A 9,275-nucleotide genomic window follows, 5' to 3' on the forward strand; every position below is an offset into this window, starting at 1 on the left:
TGTTGAATAGAGATTACACTATATGCAATGCAAGCCGAAGGGAACAAGCTGTACAGACAAGAAGAATTTTCTTTGAATATAGAAAAGACCTTAAGATGAAACAATAAATCAAAATGAAATTAAACCAAATGCAAAATCCACATTATATGCTTACCTCTCGTGAGGAAGAGACTCCTCGAATGAGCCGGCGAACAGCATATCTTAAAGAGGGAGCACAGCCTTCCAAACCATCATCCTTTTCAGCTTCAAGCTGTGGATTCTCCTCACTGTCTACATTGTTGTCTACATTGTTTCCAAGCTGCTCAAAAGCTTTTTGAACTTCAATCAATTCTCTCACCAATGTTTCTGCAGCAGCTTCTCTAACTAATGAATCAGAAGAAGCAAGATTCCTAAACACATCAATATGGAACACAGGAAAAACACTTGCTTGGGGAGAAGGCAGTTGCATTTGAATTACTGAAGCATTTTCACTAGTATTTTTTACATCTGATGGCCCCTTTGCCTCAATTACAAATTGGTGCCTCTCTTTATCCATCCCTTTTCGCTTCTTCTTCCTTTCCATGGGTTTCAAGGATTGTAATGCAGCCTGCAGGGCAGAGTTACCTCTCTCCCCGTTGGAATTCCCTTTTTGGATTTTCATATCAGATTTGGAATCATTATTCTGCTTTTCTTCTTCTCCATATGATTCTTGAATAGCACTAGATTGCCTCTTCTTGCTACCCATTAATGCCAAGGGTAATCCCTCAAAGATTGGACCTTCTAGTGAATTTGGACCAATTATGAAAGCTCTGCAGTTCAAACCATCAAATTACATATAAAGGAGGGTTTCCCCAAGAATAATAGATAATATAGAGAATGAAATATTGACCAATTAAACATTTAAAAAAGTAAATGTCTAACCAAATGAAATTTTGATGAATTAATAGAAATTCTAGCAACTGACATCATAGGACATATTGAGAAAAATCAACAAAAAATGAGTATTTTATGAAAGCTCAATAAGATAATTTCAACCTATTAAAGCATAAATGTCAACATATAGTGCACAAATATGATAAAAAAAAATTGCACAATTAACAATACAATAATATATCATAGCAATTATAAACATTGTATAGTCTAAACTTGCTTGGAAAAAAATTAGCACATATGAAAAAAGCTCAATGATGATTATAATGTAGTATAGTTCATAAGAAATCATTTGAAAACTAGCAATCAATGCATTTGAATGTTATAAAATCCACAAGCATGCATATCATATTTCATCACACTCAAATATGCACAATGTAAATGTCTTATTAAAAACCAGTGTTATAAAAAATATTCTATGAGCAAAATTACAAATTTTAGTTAATATCAATAAAACATAGGATTATCTGAGCAAGATTTACTCTAAACTAACCAGATTTACTCTAAACTAACCAGAGCAACACATAGGTAAAATGAGTTATGTCATCAAAATGTCTATTTCAAATAAGAAAATTCATGCAGCAATTAACATTATATAGCTACGCAAGTAAAGATATAACACCAAGTGTCAAGAATAACATAGCTAACAAATATGCGCATCTATCATCTAATAAATAAAAGTTACGTACCTCAAAATGTAGAAATCAACTTTAACGCTCCCTGGATCAAAGAAATAACAACAGACAAGAAAAAAAAAAATTAAAAAAAACAAACTACATATATTTACACAGAAAAACTATAAGGTACAGTTTGGTAGGGGATTTAACATAAAAATGACAACTTCAAATCTTACATAATCTTAAATCACGTTTCTCTTACCTTAAATTCCGGTTCCAGAAAATTCAGCTATTCGACTGAAAGTATCATTAACACCTCTTCTTCACACCGCTGGTCAAGTCGATGCCTTTCCAGTAAGCTCACTGCGCTTCTTCCTCAGTACTTAGACGAGGGCTTTGGGTTTGGGGAAGTTCTCGGGGCTGTTTGGTATTGGATTTGCAGCAGGATTTACAGTAAATCCTGCCAAATAGAAAAAAATGGGCATCTTAATGCAAAACCAAATCTCACGGTAAATCAAAGACGCGGTTGACGGAAAATTCCCTCTTTTGTGGTAAATCCCGGATTTACGAAATCCTTTGGTTCGGCGGATTTACGGGATTTGGCCGAACAAGCGCGCGAAAGGGAGAAAGTTACCTTCACAGCAAGCGAGCTCCCGTTGTTGCTTCCGATCAAAAAATGTCGTAACTTCCGCTGCAACAGGAAGGGAACGTCGTCGAAGGAGCGAAGTCGAACAGCGACGAAGAACTCGTGCAAAACTCCACACTCCCGCGAAGGAACAAAGCCGAAATAAATAAAGATGGAAAGGCAAAACCTAGACTCCTCTGACTTATTGGATAAATTGATATAATTTCAAATATTAATAATTAAGTAAAATTAATTAAATAATTAAGTACATTATTAGTTAAATACTTATTTATTTTTAAATAATTAATAGGATTAAATATGATTATAAATAAAAATAATTATTATAAAATATTATAAATAATAATTAACATACTTAAATCTTTTAACCACCTTAAATGCTTTAATTATTCAAAAAATGCATATCAAATTTTTTAACCGTCTTAAATCCTGAAGTAAATAGTCAAACACTTACATAGGATTTATCATAAATGTTGTCAAACAATTTTTAGAATTTAATCCCCTTAGGATTTCGCAAATCTAGATTTATAGGATTTATTAAATCCTACTTAAATAAAATCTTGGGTGCTACCAAACAACCCCTTAAGAGAGCTCCCATCGTCGTCTATCTTTGTGACTTCCAATCTAACTCTTTTGAAGGAGGCGACGAAGCTTTTAGTGACCCGTTCAAAATTCTGTTGGACACGACGAGAAAGCCGAAACGAAGACGTAAAGGAAAAAAACATACCCTAGACTGGCCCAAGGAATGCAATAATTAAATGATTAGTTAATGATTTATTAATTTAATTAATTAGTGATAGAATCCGTAAATATTTAATTAGATAATTAATAGCATACTAAGTAAAAAAAGTTATTTAATTATACTTAAATAAGTAATTAAATTTATTAATAATGAAATCTGCTTCTAATTAATAAGTAACTTATATTTAAAATGTAAATTAAAAAATACATATAAATTAAATTTGAGTCTTAATGAACTAACCATCGTAAGTTGTGGAGTATATTGCTAAATAATTTTATAAAATTTAATAGGATTTAACATTTATCTTGCCAAGGATCGAGTTAATAGGCTTTGAACGCACTAATGATATACTAAATTCAAATTTACAGGATTTACTAAATCCTACTCATTGCCAAACAACCCCTAGGTTTTTGGATGTTGGTGTTCTAAGCAAGGCTTTTAAAATAGGACTGGACCTACCAGTTACGGTTCAAGTTATGACCGGTTTCGTAGAGAACTGGTGATGAACTGCTCGAACTGAATGTCCGACCGCCGAACCGGTCTCAATTTCTTGTAATCGGGCGATTCGCTATAGTAGAATATTTCTTCATGTCTCTGGCATCTTCTTCTCCGTCTCTAGCATCTTCTTCTCTGTCTTTAGTGTCTCTTCTAATCACGAAGCAAAACCTCATGTTCGTTTGCGAAGTCAACCATTCTGGTCTGTGAAGAACGATAGAACGAGAACCAGATTTAGAATAGTCTTGTTGTTCTTGAATGAACGAAGAAGGAAATGAAACGGGAAAATAGTAAAGTGTATTTCTTAATGTCTGAAACTGTGGTGTACATATGTATATATAGAGAATACAATAAGGAGATACATGTGTAATAAAATAATACGTAGCAAAAACCTGCCTGATGGGCTACATGTGTAATGAATAAAGACTAATTATTATTTGTGCCCTGATACTCTCCCGCAAGCTGATGGATTCGGTTGATGACAATCAGATTGGAGCGAAGCTTTTGAAATCTTGGTGTAGACAAAGGCTTTGTAAATATGTCTGCAATTTGATCGACATTGCTTATTGGAAGTAGCTTGATGTTATTTTGATGAATGTGATCTCAGATAAAGCGATGAACTATTTCAATATACTTGGTCCGCGCATGAAAAATAGGGTTGTTTGCGAGAGAGATGGCAGATGTGTTGTCGCAGTATAGATCAGTAAGTTTGTTCTTAGTGATGTCAAAATTAGTTAGAATTCTTCGTAGCCAAATTATGTATGTTGTTGCTGCTGTAAGAGACTGTATTTTGATTCGGTTGATGACCGAGCCAATGTTTGTTGCTTCTTGACGATCCAAGAGATTAGAGTCTTACATAAAAATGAACAATAATCTGAAGTAGATTTCCGGGAGATCGGATCGCCCACCAATCAGCATCCGAGAATGAGCTAAGATGAAGATCATGCTTGGTGATAGGTATGTCAAAGTTTTGAGTTCCTTAAATGTACCTAAGAAGTATTTTTAGAAGAAAGATATGAGAGGGAAGAGGATTGTTCGTATGTTGAGAAACAAAATTAACCGAATAAGATATATCGGGACAAGTGATAGTTATGTATTGAAGTGATCCTATGAGTTTGCGATAAGAGGTTGGTTCAGATAGAATAGGATCATAGGAGAATTCTAAAGGAAGCTTGGTATACATTGGATTTGCTAAAGACTTGCATTGCATGAGATTTGCAAGTTGAAGAATGGATTGAGCCTAGTTCTTTTGCGAAAGAAAGTATTGATTTTCATGGAGAGTAATGGTAATGCTGAGGAAGGAGTGTGATTCACCTAGGTGTTTCATAGAAAATTTATTGTTGAGCTGATGTAATAATTTCGATATTGTAGAGGAGTTGTTGCCGGTAATGAGTATATCATCTACGTAAAGAAGAAGAAAAATCTGTGTGGAGGTTTGTTTGAAGATCAAAAGAGAGGGATCAGATTTTCTATGAGAAAGCCCGAGAGAGAGCAAGGTGTTAGTGAAAGTGTTATACCATTGGCGAGGCGCTTGTTTTAGTCTGTAAATGGCTTTCCGTCGGAGACAAATGTGATCCAGAAGGGATGAGTCTTCGAACCCTTTGAGTTGATGCATGTAAACAGTTTCAGTTAAAATCTTCATGCAAGAAAGCATTTTCGACATCAAGTTGCTGGGCAGGCCACCCATAACGAAGAGCTATGGTGAGAAGTATGCGAATTATAAGAAGCTTTGCGACAGGGTTGAAAGTTGCACCGTAGTCGATACCATATTCTTGTCTATTTCCCTTAGCGACCAGACGAGCTTTGAATCTGGCGATGGAACTATCTGAGTGAACCTTTGTCCGGTAGGTCCATTTGCATCTAAGAATGGATGCCTGAGATGGGAGAGAAATGAGAGTCCAGGTGCCTTATTTTTGGAGGGCAAAGAACTCGTGAGCTATGGATTCTCGCCATTCAACCTGTTTTGCGGCTTCAGTGTAGTTTGTAGGTGTCGGAGGAGTGGAACTAGAGGATTGTTGATGAAGCATATTGAGGCGCTAACGAGGTTTCAGTGAACCAATTTGATACCGGGTAACCATGGGATGATAATTAAGTGTTGGTTGAGGAGCATTGTTAGTAGGATTTATTTGTTGTTGTGGTTCAACAACAGAAATGGTGTAATTTTCTGTTTCAGAAGAAGGAATTGATGTAGGGATGTGAGACAAAGGGCGGGAAATAGAGAGTTGGCTAGTGGGAATTGTGGTTGAGTGTGGTATGAGGGAAGTGGGAGTTAACAGAGATGGAGTGAGGCTAGGATTATTGGAAGAAGTTGGGGAAACTTTGTTTTGGAAAGGAAAAAGAGGTTTCATTAAACGAAACATGTCGTGAGAGATGAATGTGATTAGTTAGTTGGTTGAGGTACTTGTACCCTTTGTACATGTCCGAATAGCAGAGAAATATGCATGACTTTGCTTTTGGTTGAAATTTATGGCGACTATTTGGAGGGGATAATGAAAAGCACTCACAACCAAATGTGTGAAGGTGCAAGTATGTAGGATTTTGATTGTATAATAGTTGAAAGGAAGAGAAATATTTTGTAGTCTTGGTTGGCATTCGGTTAATGAGGTAGACGGCGGTGAGAGTTTCTTCTGTCCAGTGACTGTAGGGAACATATGTGGTTGGCATGAGAGTGCGAGTCGTATCAAGAATATGTTGATGCTTGCGTTCAACGGATCCATATTGTTCGGGGGTGTAAGGGCAGGACACCTGATGATGAATACCATTTTGTTAAAGAAAATTGCTAAGCATTTTATTTAAGTATTCTGATCCACCATCTGTGCCCAAACATTTAATTTAAGACAAAAGTTGATTTTTCATGAACATTTTGAAGTTAATAAAGATTTGTGCAACTTCAGATTTGTTGTGTCGGGTAATAGAGCAGAAGTTTGTTGCAGTGAGAGTGGAAGTGGAGGAGTTTACCGACCGAGCGTGAATATAGTAGAGACCTTCATGGTAGGGGCCATGTAGCAGAGTTTGATGCGACCTCAAATCCTTAAAAGTGAAACCAGATGGATCAAAGATTATGTAAATATTATTATCCTTTTGTTAGATGAGAAATAGAAAGGAGATTATATTGATGATTAGGAATGTGTAAGAGATTTTTGAGATATAGCTTACGGGGCGGCATTGGCAAGATGCCTTATCCAGAATTTGCAATTGGAACCGATCGTCCGTCGCCCACTATAATAGTGTCCATGCATTGATATGAAGTTGCAATGGATAGTCGATTAAGAGCATTTGTCATGTGAGATGACACCCCTGAGTCCAAATACCAATCCGTAGCGGGCTAATCGGAGGTGGCAGCAAGTGCGTGATTTGAGTTGGGACAAGTTTGAGGAACATACTGCAGATTGGTCCTATGCCAACACTCCGAAGCCGAATGGACTTTCTTTGTGCAAATTTGGTAGATTAGAGTGGCATATGAGGATCTTGAAGAATTGGGAACAGTGGGTGATGCTCGGCCATGATTCTTAAGGCCCCTTCCTCTTGAAGAATATAAGATTTGGATTTAAGTTATTTGTGTCCACGAGGCATCCATGGCGATGTTGATTTCTTCGCTTAGAAGAAGGGCATACATGTTGTCTAAACTTATGGGAGTAAGTATGGTGCGTATGGATGTTTTGAAAGATTGGTAAGAGACGGGTAAGCCATTCAAGATGTAAATAATTATGTCCTCGAAGTCAATCGTCGAACCGACTACGGCAATTTGATCGAAGATTGTTTTAATTTCAGTCAGGTATTAGGTCATGGTCGAATTTTGCATGGATATGTTGTGAAGCTCGTTCTTAAGCTGAATGTCCCGAGACTGGGTTGTGGATTGAAACTGAGTTTCAAGTGCATTTTAGATGGCTTTATGGATTCAAGATGGAGAATAAAGGGAAGAACAGAGGTGAAATGGTAGAGCAGATGGCGTCAACCAAATTCTGGTCAGTGAGTAGCCATTGGTGGTAGGCGCTGTAAGAGATTATAGAGCCATCGTTTTGTAATAGAGACTAGGCGGAGGATTGGAGGTAGAATCAAGAAATCTATCGAAACCATTAGCTCGAAAGAGCTTGATGATTTTCGATTTCCAAATAGAGTGATTATCAGTGGAAAGATGAGTGGGTACCAGATTCTTAAGATTTGAAACCATAAATTTTAAGGATGACGGGATGCAGTCTTCTTTAGATACGACATGAACGGATTGGGCTTCGACTTGCGATGCTTCCGACATTGGCATGACGAAGAGAGAAGAAGAGGATTAGTCTCAGTATGATACCATGAAGAATGACAAAACGAGAACCAGATTTAGAATAGTCTTGATGTTCTTGAATGAATAGAGAAGGAAGTGAAATAGGAAAATAAAGTGTATTTCTTATTCTCTGAAACCGTGGAACACATATGTATATATAGATAATACAACGGGGAGATACAAGTGTAATAAAATAATACGTTAGCAAGAACCTGCCCGATGGGCTACACGTGTAATGAATAAAGACTAATTGTTATTTGTGCTCTGATAGTTTGTTCTGAAACGATTTTTTTCTACCAAAAATCAGAGACTTGAATGTAGTATTTGATCTTGATAGCTTTATGTATGTATGTTTTTTTATGCAATTAAGGTTCTCCTGTTTTCTCAGATTTTGAGTGTAAGGTGAATGGTAAATTTTTTATAATGTTCGTATTTTTGTATAACTGCATGTTTTCTTCTTGTTTTGGGTTGAGGAATCTGGTAAAATAGTTATTAACCACGACTACTCTTCAAATAAATTTTGTAATCATTATTGGATTGTTGTTTCACATACATTACAAATATTGTATAAATTAGTATGACATGTTAGTTAACTTGTCTGATTTATTTTGTTGTTACTCAGGTAATATATTTGAATAAGTAGTCTTAGACCTTGTAGCATTTCTTATATATATATATATAGCATAAACATGTCTTTAATTGCATTCTTATATAAGTTACTTTCATGCTATCATGGATTTTCTTTGATTAAATTGCACAAATCCAGAATTTCTCAAAAATAAGGTAATATATATTTTCTACCAGTGATGCAATAAATTGATTTGAAATAAAAGATTGCAAATTCAAGGTTAGTTGATGATGCAATAATAAGCTCTTAAATAAAACGTGGCTATTTCTTTTTATTTTCTACCCCTCACAGCTAATTTTTTAAGCATACATATTAATATTCTTTTATAAAGTATTCAATCATAGTAATTATAGTTCTTGTTGTATTTATTTTACCCCGACTACTAAAACAAAGTGCACTTCATTTTTCTTAGAGATTAACAAACAAATAAGAATCACCCAAGCATCTTGTTTAACTTTCTAGCAGGCCAATAAATTTGTAATATATTTTTGTCTTTCTCAAACAATTTTCTTAACAGAAATAATAACTCCCCAAATTAATTTTCACACTTGTACTTTCCTTTTTTATTTGAAATCCTGTCAAATTATGGTTTGGAACAATGATGCCACAAAAATAAAAATAAAAATAAAAATTACATAGAGCAAGTTCACTTCTATTTTGTCATCTTATTATGTCAAATTAAAATAGAAATCAGATAGATTTGAAATCATATTATGGATAATATTTTATTAATTAGGGGGATTTTTAATTCTATTTAGGTTATAAGTTATAACAATATTTTGTTTATCAAGTAGTTTCTAATTAAATGTGCTTTCCTTCAACATTTGAAATGATCTCAAATCTATTACAGGTTTCGAACGTGCTTTTTTTGGGGAACTCATCTCTAGTGCTTAAAGGTTGGAGACTTTAGGTAGTGGTGGAATTCATCTCTACGACGGATTGAGGTATGCATTGTGTATCGTTTCATTTTG

General features: G+C 35.2%; 1 protein-coding gene across 2 annotated transcripts in view; it reads right to left on the bottom strand.

The window, feature by feature from the left end:
* LOC110114404 overlaps positions 1-2,337 on the bottom strand; it is a 37,600-nt gene extending 35,263 nt beyond the window's left edge. Inside the window, exons 1-4 of one of the 2 annotated variants that reach the window (XM_020847265.2) lie at positions 2,161-2,337; positions 1,789-1,986; positions 1,599-1,629; positions 155-788 (exon numbers count right to left, since the gene is read on the bottom strand). In XM_020847265.2, coding sequence (XP_020702924.1) covers positions 155-724 — 570 coding nt within the window. In that variant the 5' untranslated portion in view covers positions 725-788; positions 1,599-1,629; positions 1,789-1,986; positions 2,161-2,337. The remainder of the gene's footprint in view (positions 1-154; positions 789-1,598; positions 1,630-1,788; positions 1,987-2,160) is intronic. The other variant, XM_028699408.1, reaches the window with a different exon arrangement.
* Between the last annotated feature and the right edge of the window lie 6,938 nt (positions 2,338-9,275).

Source organism: Dendrobium catenatum, unplaced genomic scaffold (assembly GCF_001605985.2).
Source record: "Dendrobium catenatum unplaced genomic scaffold, ASM160598v2 fragScaff_scaffold_1280, whole genome shotgun sequence".
Taxonomy (NCBI): Eukaryota; Viridiplantae; Streptophyta; class Magnoliopsida; order Asparagales; family Orchidaceae; genus Dendrobium; species Dendrobium catenatum.